This window comes from Phoenix dactylifera, chromosome 16 (assembly GCF_009389715.1).
Source record: "Phoenix dactylifera cultivar Barhee BC4 chromosome 16, palm_55x_up_171113_PBpolish2nd_filt_p, whole genome shotgun sequence".
NCBI classification, from domain to species: Eukaryota; Viridiplantae; Streptophyta; class Magnoliopsida; order Arecales; family Arecaceae; genus Phoenix; species Phoenix dactylifera.
In genome coordinates, this window is record NC_052407.1 from 4,725,811 (window position 1) to 4,743,083 (window position 17,273).

Consider the following 17,273-nt stretch of genomic DNA (forward strand, 5'->3'; position numbering starts at 1 on the left):
GGGTTTTCTGAACCCACGTTGATGCCGCCGAGAGGGGCGTCGCAGTTCATCCCCGAAGCCAGGTAAGCCCCTGACCACCTGTTTTCTTTCCTGCATTTCCTCCTCCCGATCCACATGGGAGGATAGATCAATTACAAAAAAAAAAAAAAAGAAAGAAAAGAAAAGAAAGAAGAAGAAGAAGAAGAAGAAGAAGAGGAAGGGAAGGGGAAGGGCTTTACCTGTGGTCTTCGACGGCGGATCCATCGCGGGAAGCGGTCGCAGGCTCAGCCACAGCCGTCCTGCGGGCGCTGCTGGCCGGTCGCGGGCGTCGTCGGCCTCGGCCGATCACCTCCCAAGCGATCCGGCATGGAGGTCTTCCCCTTTTGCTTCGCGGGAAAAGAGGGAGATCTAATGAATCGTGAAAGGAAAAGAAGAGAAGAAGAAAAAGGGAAGAAGGAGAAGGCCAACTGCCGCGGCTTTTCTTCTTCTCCCGTGCGCGTCTCCTCCGCGGGAAGAAGGAGAGGGTCGATCGCCATGGACGCCGCCGGCCATGGTTCAGCTCCTGCAGACCTCGCCCTCCTCCCTTCGTGGGAGAAGAATGGAGAAGAGAGGAAGGAGGAGTCGGGAGAAGAGAAGAGGAGGAGAAGAAAAAAAAGAAAGAAGAAAGCAAGGGAGAAGCTTCGGGAAGAAACAGGAAGAGAAGAAAAGAAAAGGAAAGAAAAAGAAAAAGAAGGAAAAAGGAAGAAAAAGAAAAGAAAAGAAAGAAAAAGAAAAAAAAGAGAAGAGAAAAGAAAAAAGAAAAGAAAAAAGAAAAGAAAAAAATAATAATAATAATAAATAAATAAATATAATAAAATAAAATAAAATAAATAGTAAAGTTGAGAATAGCAAATAATTGATTTTATATGATATTAATAGGTACAGTGGAGTTGCCCAACTGTACTTAGGGATTCGTGAGCGAATCAATGTAAGTAACCTTGGCACTGATCTTAAAGTTTTTAAATTACTGTTTATTTACAATTATGAAAATGTATTGTTATGATATATTTTTCTCAAAATTAGGATCAAGTATATGATTGCATGTGATTCATGAATTTGATTAAAGAGCATCCTTCATGAATATTTGATGTGTATGAGTTATGAAATTATGATTATGTTAGACTGCATGAAAAATGATATTTGAGGCATGTTTATGCATTTTAAATTATATAATGCCATTTATCATTTTCAAACCTATTTATGATGATTATGATTTATGAAAGAAAAAGAATATGATTTATGAACTCTCAGATAGCTATGACCACCTCTAGAAATAGAGGCCAGTCGACACCCTGGAGCTAGCATCCAAAGAATAACAGGCCCTCTGCCAACGGGTTAAAGTTGGTAACGAATAACAGAATTAGTCGACTAAGATTAACAGGCCCTGTCACGGGATTATAGTGACCATAGCAGCACATCCGTCTGAGAGTATGTTTTATAAAGTATGGATAAATGGCAATATTTCTATATGACTTGCATTATCATGTTATGAACTTTCATGGATGGAACATGCATTGCTTTATGACCTGATTTGTGTATATCATCTATAAAATGTTTTATTTTACTACAACTGTTGGCTTTTTAATCACTGCATTGGCATAATTGTACTTGATCCAATAAGATAGTACCTGGTTACTTACTGAGCTGTGTAGCTCATATCTTTTCATCTATTTTTTTTCTACAGATGAATAAGACTACTAGGAGCAGGGAGCTTGGTGTTATTCAGGGTTGGGGTAACTGAAAATGTTATGTAATAATAAATTTTAGAAGCTCTGTACTGTTCCAACTTCATGAATAATGTTATAACATTAGTAAATGAAACTATTTATTTTTGGTTATGAAATTTTAAGTGGCTTCGTGTTATTGTGTGTATAAGATTGCAATAGCACGGCCGTGTCATGATCCGGATTTGGGGCGTGACATTTAGTGGTATCAGAGCTTAGGTTTAAGATCATTGAGATTATGACAATTAAACTATCAGAAGCTAGGTTTAAGATCACTTAGGATTGCGATATGAATGATAGAACTTAAGGTTTAAGACTACTAAGGACTGTGGCACAAGTGGCTTTAAGTTGGAAGTTTAAGATCATTGAGGATTGTAACAAAATTGGAATCAGAACAAAGGTTTAAGAGCAATAGGGAATGTGACAGGAATATAGAGAGCTTAAAGTTTAAGATCACTAGTGATTGTGATAGAAATGTAGCAAATTTTTAAATTATGATTAAATTAGATTTTGACTAATATTAAGTGGAGTACTAGCCATGGAATATTAAAGTACATTGTGATTGTTTGTGTATTAGTATATAAGTGATTTTGGAAGATCAACTTGATATCGGGTACTGTGGATAATACTTCTAGTTTGTAGTTAATTATTTTGATGGCAAGATAGGGTTCATTCATAAGTTGTTTAAGGCTTGGACAAGAAAAGATTTTATATTCTTCGAGAATGAAATATGTATGACAATTATGCATGAAACTGTTATATAGAAAGAAAATATATTTGAGGATGAGACTTAAGAGTTTTTCCTTTGTTTACTTGGAATATGAAATATTAGATGTTTTCCAATTACAATGCGAATTGGTATTTTGATTGAAAGTCATTTAGTAAATTTTGAGAATAATTATCAATCTTGAAAAATATTTGAGGCTCAAATGTTCTACTATGGATAAAGTGTAGTAGTTTATGATCCTGCAATAAATCAATTAAATGAATATTAGTTGATGTTTTGACAAAAAAAAAATATAAGTCAAGGCTATGAGTTGATTTTGGATTTTGTATCACCATTGATGAAATGCTAATGTGATTTCGTGAGAGGCCTAAATAAGTTTAACCAAAAAAAAAAAAGATTCGGGATGGTTGAATGTGCTTATGAGTAAGTTAATTTGAAATCTTTTAATTCATCGGAGTATAGAATTAATATTCTAAAAAAAAAAGAAATCAATATCAAATTGTAGAATGGAATTATCAAGGAAATTTAGAGTTGGCTTAGCTCGAATTGGATTTAGAATATGATTACATGATAATTCAATGATGCAAATATGGCAATTATCTCGAGGATTAACCTTGATCTAGTATGCATCGGAAGCAAGGATAAAAAAAAAAAATGCTTGGATATTAAAAAAAAAAAATGATGATGATATGGGCTCAATTGGAAATGTAAGTGGAATCAGCAATAGAGTTTGATATGGGAACATGTTCAATAGCACATGATGTTTCACAAGTTGTATTTAGTGATCCCTGTTTCTAAGATTTGAAATAAATTGTTTCATCTCTAATAGATGGGCAATTATTAAATACCTTTGTTTACCACTGAGAAGCAAGTTTAAATTGTTTCATGAGGAAGGTGAAAGTTATGCATAATAATTCCACATATCATTGTCTAGTGGAAGGAGCACAAGAGAAGAAGATTTTTTTTTTAAATAGAGATCTTACGATAAAAGTATGCATCCCTTTCTTTTAATGGATATGTGAAATTCAGAATCACCTAGCAATGCTAAAATAGGGCAGATTATTGTTCATGCAATTTAAGGATACCTAATATAACATATTAGGATATTGAGAAACAATTTCAAGAAGTTTACACCTTCCGAGCTTAAAATTTTCCAAGATGACTTGAAAGTTCATCTCTTACTAGGAAAGAAGGCTCATTTTCTACGGATGAAGTTGCTGAAGATGGAAAATTTGTTTAAAGCATTTGTCACTTATTTAAGGAAAAAAAAATTCTAGCTAAGTAAATTCGATCAAGATGGAGGAAAGATTTGAAGTGCAAATACACATGTGGTGGAAATATTTATGATGATTTTGTTAACAAACCACATAAATTATAGTTTGACGGGCTAAGCAATTTTTCTATGGAGTTACAGAGAGTGAAGAAGAGAATTGTGGTATTTTCATTACTGGCTTATATGAATTAAAGGAGAAAAGTCACAACTTTAGAACTGCCTGTGTAGCCCTCAACTCAATCAATATCCATCAACTGCTTCTCCAAACTGTATGAATGAACTTAGTAAGTATCAAAAAAAAAAAGGTGGTAGGATGCTCAATCCCTTAGCAGCTAAAAAAAAAAAGGTTTCTGCTATTAACAAGGAAGGAATCAAAGAAGAGAAACAAGTTCATCAAAATGATATGCAAAAGGCAGAGAAATGAGGTATTTAATAGTTTTTGTAGACAAGTAGTATTTTGATCAAAAGTTATTAGTGAATCTAAAGGATTTTGATGTTTTGAATCAGAGTGCGCAGCGAAAACATAGTGATCTGAATTATTTATCTAAGTTGGTCAGAAGTATTATTTCTTTGATTCAGAAAGTTTTAATAATAAAAGATTTGATTTGTTTTCTTGTGTAGTAGAACTTTTCTTGATAAATGAAAGAAAAATGTTCTGATTTTTGGATGTCGTTGTGCTATCTTAGATTCTCCAATTTTATGTCGTGTTAAGAAATTCTTAGCATCTTTTGACTAGAATTAATGGATCATCAATTTTGATCTTGGATTTGGAATATATTGGTATAGACCTCCTCCCTCCTAAATCTAAAGCTTGAATTTCTTCAATTAAGATCAACCCTCTATCTGATTGAAAGAAATTGCAGTTGTCAATCAACTTTGATGAATATCTATCAAGGGTGGATTAGAGTTGTTTATGATCTAATCTTGTGATAGATCGGTTAATTGAGAGAAGTTGATATTTTGACAAAGAAACTTAATGTTCTTATTCAGAATTAAAACGTTGTTTTTTTTGTTTATAAGAGAAAAGTTTGATTTAAATCGCTTACCAAAGGAATCAAATGTGGAAGTATCGGACCTTATTCTTTCGATAAAATCTAATGATGAAGTTGTATTGATAAGTAGAATTATTGGAAGACTTGAGTTAGTTTTCTAGTGGAGAAGAATGTTGTTGATTCTATGGATAATTTGGAGGTAGCTATGTAATTTTCACCAATGGGTTCTGTTATAGTTGACTATTCTTGGGAGAATCTTGGGAATCTTAAATTTAGTGTTAACGGACTGACAGTTCCTTGGTTGGGCTTAGATCTGGAATGCTTTAATATTCATTCCCTACTCCTAGTTATGACATTGTCAATCTATCTAAATGAAAGGGTTTGAGGTTTTTCTAGGATAAAGGTTGATCATTAATTCATGGGTAAAGTTAAGAGAAGAAAAAGGATTATAGATTATGAAAAGTATTTGATGCTAATGCTTTAACCTATTTGCATTAAGCGATTATGATTTCTGTCCGGAATTAATCATGAACAATTAATTTCTTGGGCAAACAATTATGGTATTTGAAATCCAAGGTTGAAAGATTAGCCTTCTTTTGGAAGAGATCAAAACAACTCCTATGTGTTACAGGTAGAAAGGGTCAAGTTTTGAGATGCCGTGATTTTGCCAAAAATTTTGTGAGTAAGCACTCTCTGAGCGAGACTACTTTGGAGCTCGAGAATGATATGATGTTACATACCTTCAAAGTTTGAAGCTCCAAGTAAGTTAATTTCGAGGACAAAATTTTTTTAAGGGGGAAGAATGTGAGAGCCCAGTTCATTAACCGGCCCGCATACAGCTAGACCAGTGGGCCAGGCCTATTGGCCGTTGCGGCCTCTAACTCTTCGGGGGCTATAAAAGCTTCGAACGTCCTTCCTCAGCGATAGGGTTTTCTGAACCCACGTTGATGCCGCCGGAGAGGGGCGTCGCAGTTCATCCCCGAAGCCAGGTAAGCCCCTGACCACCTGTTTTCTTTCCTGCATTTCCTCCTCCCGATCCACATGGGAGGATAGATCAATTACAAAAAAAAAAAGAAAGAAAAGAAAAGAAGAAGAAGAAGAAGAAGGAAGAGGAAGGGAAGGGGAAGGGCTTTACCTGTGGTCTTCGACGGCGGATCCATCGCGGGAAGCGGTCGCAGGCTCAGCCACAGCCGTCCTGCGGGCGCTGCTGGCCGGTCGCGGGCGTCGTCGGCCTCGGCCGATCACCTCCCAAGCGATCCGGCATGGAGGTCTTCCCCTTTGCTTCGCGGGAAAAGAGGGAGATCTAATGAATCGTGAAAGGAAAAGAAGAGAAGAAGAAAAAGGGAAGAAGGAGAAGGCCAACTGCCGCGGCTTTTTCTTCTCTCCGTGCGCGTCTCCTCCGCGGGAAGAAGGAGAGGGCCGATCGCCATGGACGCCGCCGGCCATGGTTCAGCTCCTGCAGACCTCGCCCTCCTCCCTTCGTGGGAGAAGAATGGAGAAGAGAGGAAGGAGGAGTCGGGAGAAGAAGAGGAGGAGAAGAAAAAGAAAGAAGAAAGCAAGGGAGAAGCTTCGGGAAGAAACAGGAAGAGAAGAAAAGAAAGGAAAGGAAAAAGAAGGAAAAGGAAAGAAAAAAGAAGAAAAAGAAAAGAAAAAGAAAAAAAAAAAGAAAGAAAAAGGAAAGTAAATAATAATAATATAAATATATAAATTAAATAATAGTAAAGTTGAGAATAGCAAATAATTGATTTTATATGATATTAATAGGTACAGTGGAGTTGCCCAACTGTACTTAGGGATTCGTGAGCGAATCAATGTAAGTAACCTTGCACTGATCTTAAAGTTTTTAAATTACTGTTTTTACATTATGAAAATGTATTGCTTGATATATTTTCCTCAAAATTAGGATCAAGTATATGATTGCTGTGATACATGAATTTGATTAAAGAGCATCCTTCATGAATATTTGATGATGTATGAGTTATGAATTATGATTATGTTAGACTGCATGAAAAATGATATTTGAGGCATGTTTATGCATTTTAAATTATATAATGCCATTTATCAATTTTCCAACCTATTTATGATGATTTTATGATTTATGAAAGAAAGAATATGATTTATGAACTCTCAGATAGCTATGTCACCTCTAGAAATAGAGGCCAGTCGACACCCTGGAGCTAGCATCCAAAGAATAATAGGCCCTCTGCCAACGGGTTAAAGTTGGTAACGAATAACAGAATTAGTCGACTAAGATTAACAGGCCCTGTCACGGGATTATAGTGACCATAGCAGCACATCCATCTGAGAGTATGTTTTATAAAGTATGGATAAATGGCAATATTTCTATATGACTTGCATTATCATGATTATGAACTTTTATGGATGGAACATGCATTGCTTTATGACCTGATTTGTGTATATCATCTATAAAATGTTTTATTTTACTACAACTGTTGGTTTTTTTAATCACTGCATTGGCATAATTGTACTTGATCCAATAAGATAGTACCTGGTTACTTACTGAGCTGTGTAGCTCATATCTTTTCATCTATTTTTTTTCCTACAGATGAATAAGACTACTAGGAGCAGGGAGCTTGGTGTTATTCAGGGTTGGGGTAACTGAAAATGTTATATAATAATCAAATTTTAGAAGCTCTGTACTGTTCCAACTTCATGAATAATGTTATAACATTAGTAGATGAAACTATTTATTTTTGGTTATGAAATTTTAAGTGGCTTCGTGTTATTGTGTGTATAAGATTGCAATAGCACGGCCGTGTCATGATCCGGATTTGGGGCGTGACACTAATGCAGTGTTAGAGTGGCTCAATTTGAGTTGCCAACTTTAAAAGGCTTCTTTAGTTTGCTCGATGGGTCTGAACTCGTTAAGTCCTTTTTTTTAAGTGGGTTACCCACTTAAAATATAAGCATGCAAGATATTCTTTTTAAGGGAAAAAAATGTAAGAAATCTATACATACATACATATGTACACACACACACACACACACACATATATATATATATATATATATATATATATATATATATATATATATATATATATATATATATATATATTATCTTTTGAGCAAAATAAACCATTTATCAAACGCATTTAGGTTGCTTTTGTTTGAGAGGATCAGTTGGGGAACATCCCCTAAATGGGGTTGTTTCATCAAATACGCAAGATGGGTCATGGAAAGGTCTTGGTCCAAAAGAGGTTACCAATCATGCCATTTTCCTCCTAAATGGGGTACCAATCAAACTTAAATGGGTACCCTCTTTCCCATCCTACAGGGTGTCATGCCATTTTCCTTGCTAAATGGGTACCAATCAAACTTAAAAATATTTTTGAAAAAAATTAAAAATAAGAATACAAGGTTGCCTTGCTTTATCATTGTTCTATAATTTTCTCTGGTATTCTACAACTTAGATTTTTTCGGATAAGAGTATATGTTAGATTCTTTTTAAGATAATAAAATTTAACTTCTTTTGTATTTTCCTTCTTGGCAATTCAATTCCTTATACAGGGACTTTCTTGATTTTAGATCACATTAAAATGATTTAATTAAAAACAAAATTGCAAAAGAATCACTCAAATAATTTCTCATTTGCCTAATTCGAAATGTTATTTGTTCGTTACGCCTCTAATATATTAGTAGCTAAAAATTTAGATCTAATGATCATTAAAGAAAGTATTTAAATGTGAAAGCAAACTAATTTTTTGGCACAAATTATTCATTCATCTATCTCAGTATCAGAAAAATTGAAGTTCTAAGTTGCCATAGACAAAAACCGGTGTGAGAGTATTGAGGGAGAAGTTGAGAGATTAGTCCGCCATATCACTGCAATGTCTGCAGGTACATATGGACACAACTGATTGGTTGAGCTTCTGACTAACAGTTCCATGTACCGCATCAATCCCTCGGTGACATTTCAATCCATTTTTGGGTTGTATCTTTCATGCAAAAGAATGATGATCATCTTTCATTCTGCTTGCATAGATCTCGAAGTAGCCATTGTGCGATGCAATAATTGATGTCACAAAAGAAGGTGAATCATTTTTTTCTGCATGAACCCCATTACCCTTTCAATCCTCGAGTGCCATATTGATATGATAAACTAAGCGGAGATCCGGGGGGTGATCCATTACATGCTCTTGAAGCAACGTCTTGTGTCGAGATAGAGTTTGGACCAAAAACTCAAAGCCCGATCTGGTCCCAAATTTTTGTGCCTCAAATATTGTCACGGTTTGCCCAGTTGGGCCATGCCATTCTTTTAGGGCTGAAAACATGAGGCCAAGCTTCATTCTTTTGGCAATAATGCTACTTGGGCCGGCATGGGTCATTGACACCCCCAATTTGAGCCTGTTTGTGCACACACTGCCGGTCATGGATTCATGTCCTCGTTACATCTCTCTCCCAAGTCCCATGGTATCGTTGAAGCAGGGCCACAAAAAAAGAAGATTCTTTTATAAACGTTACGCAATATTCACAAGTTTCTAAGAAAATACCTTGGTAATTATATTCAAGCTTTCCTATAACTCTACACCTAATCATCTTGGGTAAAATGAATAGAATGGCTTTAATTAGGGTCTGATTCTTCTAGTACATCTACGATCCAAAGCAACGAATGGGTGATCATATTAATGCCTTCATGGTGAATGAACTCTCGATTTGCCAAGGCAAATAATGTAGATTTTTTACATATACTCCCACTTATAATTCATGATCACTGTTCTTAATTTACATTTTTTATTTGTTATAATTTTATTTCCAAAATATATTCTCTTGTACAATTGGATGTTGGGAGGTCTCTTTCCTGCTTCTCGATATGGCCAGGTCCATCAGTAGGCCTCAGGTCATGGGTTGTGTTGACACGCAATGATCTAACGTTGAACCTTTGCCGAATTTTTTGTGATCATGTCTTTATATTTTCTTCATCCTTAGCAAGCATTCAATCAGCCTGATCCTATGCTATAAGCCAAATCACATACACCTCTATGTTTTCCATTTTTTTATGTTCTTCTTATTTCTCCTCATCTTAAAAACTCCGAATATCTCCTATAATATTTTAATTAACCAAATACTGATATTGCTTTCTGCAAGGACCAACACGGGTTTGTATTTGGTCTCATATTGACCATGTTATTGGGAGATCTTGGGCACATGTATAAGATCAAAAAATCCAAATAAAATGTTAAAATCTATTTTTTTGGATGAAGTCCTAGGTGGTTATAAATAATATCAGAATGGACATAGTCCATAACCGTATAGACTAGAGAGCTCTACAGCATGGTCTATTAAGATTAATCACAGGGCTATTATGGTGTTTGTACTTGGATTTGATTAGATTTAGATCTTAGCCTGGTGAGGATGCTAGAGTTTCAATGAAAAGAGTGTATGAGGATTTGTGCATATGTCTATTTAATCCCACATATGCTAGGAAGATCTTGGATATTTATATAGAATCAAAGAATTCAAGTATTACACCTTTATTGATAAGAATCGAGAAACTTGATAACCAGATAGCTATATATCACCAATCACTAGTGTTTTCTTAATTTACACCTTATGACATAATATCTGGAGAAATTCATCCTCTTCTCGACAAAAAAATATTTTCTTAATTTATGTATGTGACTAATACTCAATATACACTGTGATGCGACTTATGGAGATTTTTTTTTCTTTTTTTCTCAAAATAATTAGCTCACGACATTCATCTTGTTCAAGCATTGAAGCATATTCGCTTGTATAAGCATCTTGCTTAGGTATCCAAACCTCTCCTTGAGGAAGCCATGTCCAGCATAATTAATTATTTTGTGTGTGTAGATATATGGTAAAGATTCTTTGCTAAAGGCCAAAAAAAAAAAAAAAGATCTAGAATAAGCTTGAAAGGGAGAGCCTTTATTATCACAATCCCGAAAAAAAAAGAAAATGCAGGCAATGGAAGTTTTGTGTGCCCATAGCTATGTACTGTATAAACCCAATTATTCACTTACAGGATACCTTCTTATCCCTTGCAAGTTGTCTCTCATGGATGGCTCCCTTGAGTTCATGATGAGATCAGGTGATCACCAAGCCCCTGGACCACATCGAGATCATGTGGTCCTAACGATTCTTCCATATTATATTATACCAATGATATATATGTGGACCACAAGCTATGATGTAAGTAGCCTCCTTGTCATCATGCACTTAGCACAGAAGCTTGCCAAAAGTACTACACAAAATAAAGATAACATCAAGGGGTGCTTAAAAGAAGGCTCATTTTTAAGTGGATGGCAGAGGGCAGTCTCCCATATTTCTAATTGAAGGGTACATTGACAGCCCAACCAAGGCAAGATGGTATGGCCTTTTTGGCGAGCACTGAGCTCTGCGGCTATCTTTGGGTATCACAGGGCCTTCTCTTGTTCGCAAATGCCTCTTTCTCTACAGGGGTGGTGAGAGGCAAGTGTTCGACAGGACTCATCAAGTAGCAAGGTAGGGTGTCTCCCACCTACACAAAAATCAGAGTAATGAGTTGTTTTGGCTTGTAAAAGAATAGGTGGTCCTAACAAGATATCTTTTGTGATAAAATGGATAGCTCAGAGTGGTGGATGTGAGGGACATGATGATATAGTTGTCAACTTGTCATGGATCATGGCTTAGGACAGTCCTGTGGAAGGTAGGAGGGAAGTAGCCAAACAGCTTCATGTGGGACCAATAAAATCTCCAACATGGCCTACTCTTGATAGTCTAGGATCGTTTTCCTCCATATTTTTGCTATCAAATTCAATCTTGTATTCCGAAGGTGAATGAGATAAAACTGGACCTTAATATTTATACAAGGGATTTTTGTGGATTGCATGGTTTACATGCTATGTAACTGTTCTTACAACTGGAATTCCAGGATGCCACCTTCTACGGTCGAACTTGAACTTCTTTCTAGTAGGCGAATAGAGGGATACGGAGTGGGCTAACTGACCGGTCCACATCGAAGACAAAGGTCAAGGATTGTCCATATAAGCATATGTTTATGGTGCGGACACCAGTGCCAGGTCAGCCAGCCGCTCGAGTCTACGATCGCCACAGGGTCCAGCTAGTTCAGAGGGTCCAGCCATCTTGACTTTACTTTGGATTGATTTTATGTTATTTCATTTTGTTTTATTTTAGGGGCTTGTTTGCATATTGTCATTTAAGAATTTTTATGAGATTGTTTTATTTGTTTGTAGGAGTCTTTTTGTTATTTTGTGACCCTATATATATGGATCCATACATTTGTTTAGGGTTATTGAATAGTTGAATGAAATTATGATTCCCTTTCTTCTTAGCTCTAAGCGGGTTAGGTGCGAAGCCTAATTCTTCTTCCTCCTCTCCTCCCCTCCTCTTCTTCCTCCTTCTCCTTCTCTTCTCTGCGTTGTCCTGCATCAGTTTAGTCCCATATCGGCTATATACTGGATATATCTTGGATGCTTATTATACAAGTCAAAAAATACAAATAATATATTTTAGTTATCTTTTTTGGATAAGGTCTTGGATCGTTACGAACGGTCTAATTAGAGCGGACCTAGTTGAACTAAGAGACATCATAGTACGAGCCCATTTGGTGGACCACAGGTGGATTTCTGAATTAATGGAGGGAGTATGGAACGACTTAAGATGTGTATGATTTAGTCCTACATTAGCAATATACTGAGTAGATCTTGGGTGCATGTCATGTGCAGGTATGCGCCATCTGCCACTTCATTTGTCATACACCATAAATGCTTGATATACCATCTATAAACTGTTACAATTAGCATTATGATTTGGCGTATTTGAAACAAAGTCTATCTAGCCATACGACATGTAGAACAGTAACCTTCCAATGAATTTGGACTTCGAGAACGTCAATGCAAAAGCTAAAAGCGTTAAAAGACTCGGAATGGGGAGTGGACCCAAAGAAGACAAATGAGTTGATTGCATAGATTCCCAAAAAAAAAGTATAGGGTTCGTGTTGTAAGACCCTTCCAAAGTAAAGCTAGCGCAGGAGGACAACCCCTTCGGGGGTTGCTTGGAGAGACATCACGGTGGGCGTGACCCACCCTGGTCTCCTCCTAAGAGGGAGAGGGACGTAAGAAGGGGAGACCCACCTCTTGGCCTTGCATTGAATCGTTGTCATTCCTTTCTTGCCTTACACGCTTTACTCTCTCTCCCTTTTCTTTTCATGAACTTTCTCTCCATTTCTTTAAGCCACAAGCCGAGTCCGCCTTAGCTCTTCAGATCCTTCTTATCTTAGGGAGAAAGTACCGAGCATGCGTGCAGCCCACGAGAAAACAGGTGCTCAATTAGTATCAACTTTGTTAGCTTCCAGCCAACCATCCTTAGCTCGGCCAGTTGCATCTCCCATGTTTCAGACATTGAAGGTGGCATCCTTTCCAAATTTTAATTCCAAAAAAGAAAAAAAAAATCTTTCGATTTGCCTGTCATTTCATGAACAGGATTTGTTGATGAAAATTTTATGTACTTAACTCTTATAATCATCTGCTGTTATGTCTATCTTTCTTAAAGACATTATCTAGACGTATACTAGGATCGAAAAGAAGACTTTATGCTATAAAGTTCATCAAAACTGTTGAAATGACTGAATTAGATTGGTGCTGATCGATGATTGGAGTTAAGAGAGCCAATAGCGCTATCTAAATACGAAAAATGGTGGCTGTTCATGTCGTGAAAGCATACGAGTGCTCCACCAAGTGCTCTTCTGGTAACTAGTTCATGCTTTGCTCAAGGGAGGCTTAAAAAGTCCAGCTCCAGCGGACGTAGTTGAATCCTCCAGTAAATTATATGATGGGCCAATGATCTTGTCAAAGTTAATATAGTTTTGTTATTTTCAGAAAAATGAAGTATTAATTCTTTCAAAAAAAAAAGAATAATGAATTATAAAACAGTAGGATATTTTTAACAGCTAATCTACAATTTTCACTCTAGAACCAACAAGATCTAGATGATTTAAATAGCAATTGGTTTTCTCAATTAAGTTTTTACTTTGTAGATCAATGATCAATGGAGTTGGATTTCATTGAGTGTCAATGTTTTGCGCAAAGGTATCAAAAGTTTATCATATTCATATTCCACTAACAGTTCTATTTAGTATGCATTGAGAGAGAAGGGGTGGGGGGTGGGGAAGAGGTGCTATTAATCATCAAAAGATGTTGCTATTTCTATACATCACTTAATCACAATAAGAGAAGGCAGACATTCACAACAGAGATCGATTACGGGTATTAAAAACTTTTTTTTGTGAAATTAGACGAATATGCACTTCTTTTCATTCCCTTTTTACATCATCTAACCCCATATGCTAATCCCTAAACAAAGCTAGGTAAGAGCGAAGAGAGAAAGGAAAGAATTACACAACAACATACAGTAAATCTTAATTAATTATCAATCCCAAGCCCTAGTTTAAAAAAGAAAAGGGTGTGGGCACCCTAAACAAAGCTAGGTAATTAGAGCGAAGAGAGAAAGGAGAGAATTACACAACATACAGTAAATCTTAATTGATTATCAGTCCCAAGCCCTAGTTTGAAAAAGAAAAGGGTGTGGGCGGTGCCTTTCTCTGTCAAGAGTCCCCCCTTAGCACGCTGCTGAATGGGTGAAGGAATTCATGAATAAGTGAGGCTTCGGCGCTGTCACAAAAGGGCCAGCTTTCGAGCCCTCGCTGGCTGCAGTTATCTTCTTGCATGATGGGCACATCGTGAGGGCCGCGGCCGGGAACTGCATGTACAGCGGAGATGCAGACTTCAGGGCTCTTAGCTCATGCAACTCCTTCTTCAGCCTCCGGTTCTCATCACTCAGCGTCTCACAGCACCTCTTCAGGACCTCGCAATCGAATTCGGTCTGCTTGAGCTTAGTCCTGCATCAGAGCGAGAATGAAGAGGATTGTAATTATATTAGTTATATTAGTGTCTTGCACTAGGAATGAAAAATAAACGATATCATAAGACAACATATGGTGTAACTTGGATAATTAATTGCATGGTATAATGAAATTGAGACACCGACCTTGCTCTCCTATTTTGAAACCACACCTCCACTTGCCGGGGCCGCAGATTCAATTGCTTGGCCAAGGCTTGCTTTTGTTTCTGATAACAGAACGAGAAAGGACAAGAAAAAGAATAGATTGGAAAGTTAATTCAAAATAACATAGCGCACGCTGGCCAAACATCAAAATCTCAGGGGAGGATATGCTTTTTCTTTCCCCTTCTTGCTTAAGAAATGAGGATGAAGCTAATTAAAACAGTCACTAACCGGATTAAGGGTACTTTGCTCCTTAAACCTGTCCTCCAAGAGGGCAGACTGATCCTTGGTAAGCCTAAGCTTCTTCCTAGCGGAGCCTTCTTCTTCTTCATCACTTACCCGAAATGAAACCTTCTCGGCTTCCTCGCTCCTGATGCTGTTCTCCTTCTTTGTGCTTGAAGGATGGCCGTCGGAGAAGGACGAGACCGTGCTATGTGGAGATGATTGCCGGGCTACTCTCGCTTCCACCTTCGCTTTCTTCACGTCATCTGGGAGGCCAAGGGTGAGCGAGGGCTCGAGAGAAACCATATTTGATGGCGACAGTTCCAATTTTACGACTGCCTCTCGATGGCCATGGCGATCGCTCGACAGGCCGCTAGCATTATAGTTCAACCCGAGAGCTAGGCCTGTGTCGCATGCATCTTCTTGACCCATGTCCATGCTTCCTTAGATTCCACCACACGAAGCTCCCTTCTGTTCTAACTGTTAGAGAGAAAGATAGATGGGGAGGGAGGGAGGGGGAGAGAGAGAGAGATAGCTGCTTATGATTGTTGGCTAAGGAAAGAATGAGTAGGGGAGAATGAATAAGAGGGAGTTATTGAGAATTGGGAGGTGTGACGCATACACTTACATAGGTCGACAAATGGGAATGCAACGCCTGAGACAAGAAAAAGAAAAAACGGGGCAGTTAAGTCTCCAAAAGCGAGGCGGTCTAAAAACAGAAACATGAGGGTAGAGATGACTACGTGAATTCACATATAAATTCATATATCCACCTCCTCTTTTTTATCAACTTTTTCTTGCTATCCTCCATTGTCTCTTTCTTTCTATTGGTATTTTGTTCTCATATTCTGCTAGAATATCTTATAAAGCGATATTCTAGCAGGTGTATACTATATTAATAATTAGCAGACAACTAGTGCAAGTTCCTCCTTGAAAATCTGGTTATGAGGCAATCTAGTTTCTTCAGCACTCCAATAAGGGTGGTCAAGGTTGCTATGGAACTTATCGGTTATCAATGCTTGATCATCATCTGAACATTGATCCACTGGACGATGTTTGTCGTGTAACGAACGAGTCCAACCACCACAATCCAATTAATACAGATTAGAGCAAGTCATGAGACCAATCTTTTCATCTGGACCACCAGTTTTTTGGTGACGGTTGGCATATAGCACCATTTAAGATCTTGTGACATTGGTGCCTAATGATGCTGGTCGCTTTCTGAGATCTACAAAGAGAATAATCAATTACACCATATCATGGACTTCTTAGGATTTTTTTTTTTTTTTTGATGTCTTAATTATCGCAAAGCCATCATCGGGCAGCATCGATCATGATAAGATGCTAGATGCAATGATTGGAGCACCATGTGTCATGGGTCCAACCCAATGCATGTGGACTATGGATTCAAGTCTCCTTGCTTCATTGCGAAGATGGTGATTGAAAGGACAATCACACAACTAGGAAATTAAGGCTTAATGCACCTTGGCCTGCATGTTTTGTTTGGAATTGAAAATAGGGAGCAGGAGTGGGCTCAGGCTAAGATCTGGAACATAAATGGGGGGCTCCGGAATTGTGAAAAGATTCACATAAACCTGTTTGCTTCTCATAAATGGAAATTTGGTGCGATATACATATTATGTGTTCACGAGAGTGGATGAAGCTGTGCATTCTGACTTCTGCTCCATTTTGGTCTCTAATAACCACTCCCTATAATAAAGTTAATTAACTTGTTATAGTATTGCATTAATTTGGCAATTGCATTCAGCCTTGGCATGTCATTTTATGATCATCAGTGTTTAGGCTTTTTTCTTCTTTCTTTTCTTTTTTTTTTATTTGTCGAGGATTCAAAAGCATGGCAAGAATTCTCTGTTTTTGTAACAACCTGCATCACTTATGATATTTTTTTTATTAACGTGATCCTATATCAACTTATATTATTTTTTTTTGTTGACATAATTTTATTAGAGTGATTTTAGAAATCACATAACAACTTGTATCACCTATAATATTTTTTTTTGTTAGTATGATTATATATCAACTTATATTATTTTTTTATATGAAGTCCGTACATGAATATATATATATATATATATATATATATATATATATATATATATATATATATATATATATATATAACTTTTAAGATGTACCGAATGTGATGTAACAGAGAAATAAAATTATTTTTTTCTTTTTTTCTCTTATTTTTTACTTCTTCTTCAAAGTTCAAATCCAAAATCTCTTCTACGACGCTTGCACCAACGTAATCC

The 17,273-nt window shown here is 36.9% G+C and overlaps 1 protein-coding gene and 1 long non-coding RNA gene across 2 annotated transcripts; one reads left to right on the forward strand and one right to left on the reverse strand.

Moving 5' to 3' along the window:
* The first annotated feature begins 5,534 nt into the window (after positions 1–5,534).
* Positions 5,535–7,454, forward strand: LOC120104107. The gene is made up of 3 exons (XR_005506588.1): positions 5,535–5,723; positions 6,499–6,547; positions 7,301–7,454. It is a non-coding gene; the product is annotated as an uncharacterized LOC120104107 (long non-coding RNA).
* Positions 7,455–13,979: 6,525 nt separating this feature from the next.
* Positions 13,980–15,662, reverse strand: LOC103713661 (homeobox-leucine zipper protein HAT22-like). Its single transcript, XM_008800665.4, has 3 exons — positions 15,010–15,662; positions 14,764–14,843; positions 13,980–14,614 (listed from the first exon to the last, which is right to left on the reverse strand). The coding sequence occupies exons 1-3, from the start codon at positions 15,436–15,438 to the stop codon at positions 14,335–14,337; spliced, it is 789 nt and encodes a 262-aa protein (XP_008798887.2). The 5' UTR covers positions 15,439–15,662; the 3' UTR covers positions 13,980–14,334.
* Between the last annotated feature and the right edge of the window lie 1,611 nt (positions 15,663–17,273).

What these genes read in the sequence shown, in the direction of transcription:
- LOC103713661 (XM_008800665.4), bottom strand. Translation starts at nt 15,438, where the DNA reads ATGGACATGGGTCAAGAAGATGCATGCGACACAGGCCTAGCTCTCGGG. An exon ending in AGCAAAGTACCCTTAATCCG is followed by an intron (nt 14,844 to 15,009) that starts GTTAGTGACTGT and finishes TTCTGTTATCAG; the next exon opens with AAACAAAAGCAAGCCTTGGC. An exon ending in TTTCAAAATAGGAGAGCAAG is followed by an intron (nt 14,615 to 14,763) that starts GTCGGTGTCTCA and finishes GCTCTGATGCAG; the next exon opens with GACTAAGCTCAAGCAGACCG.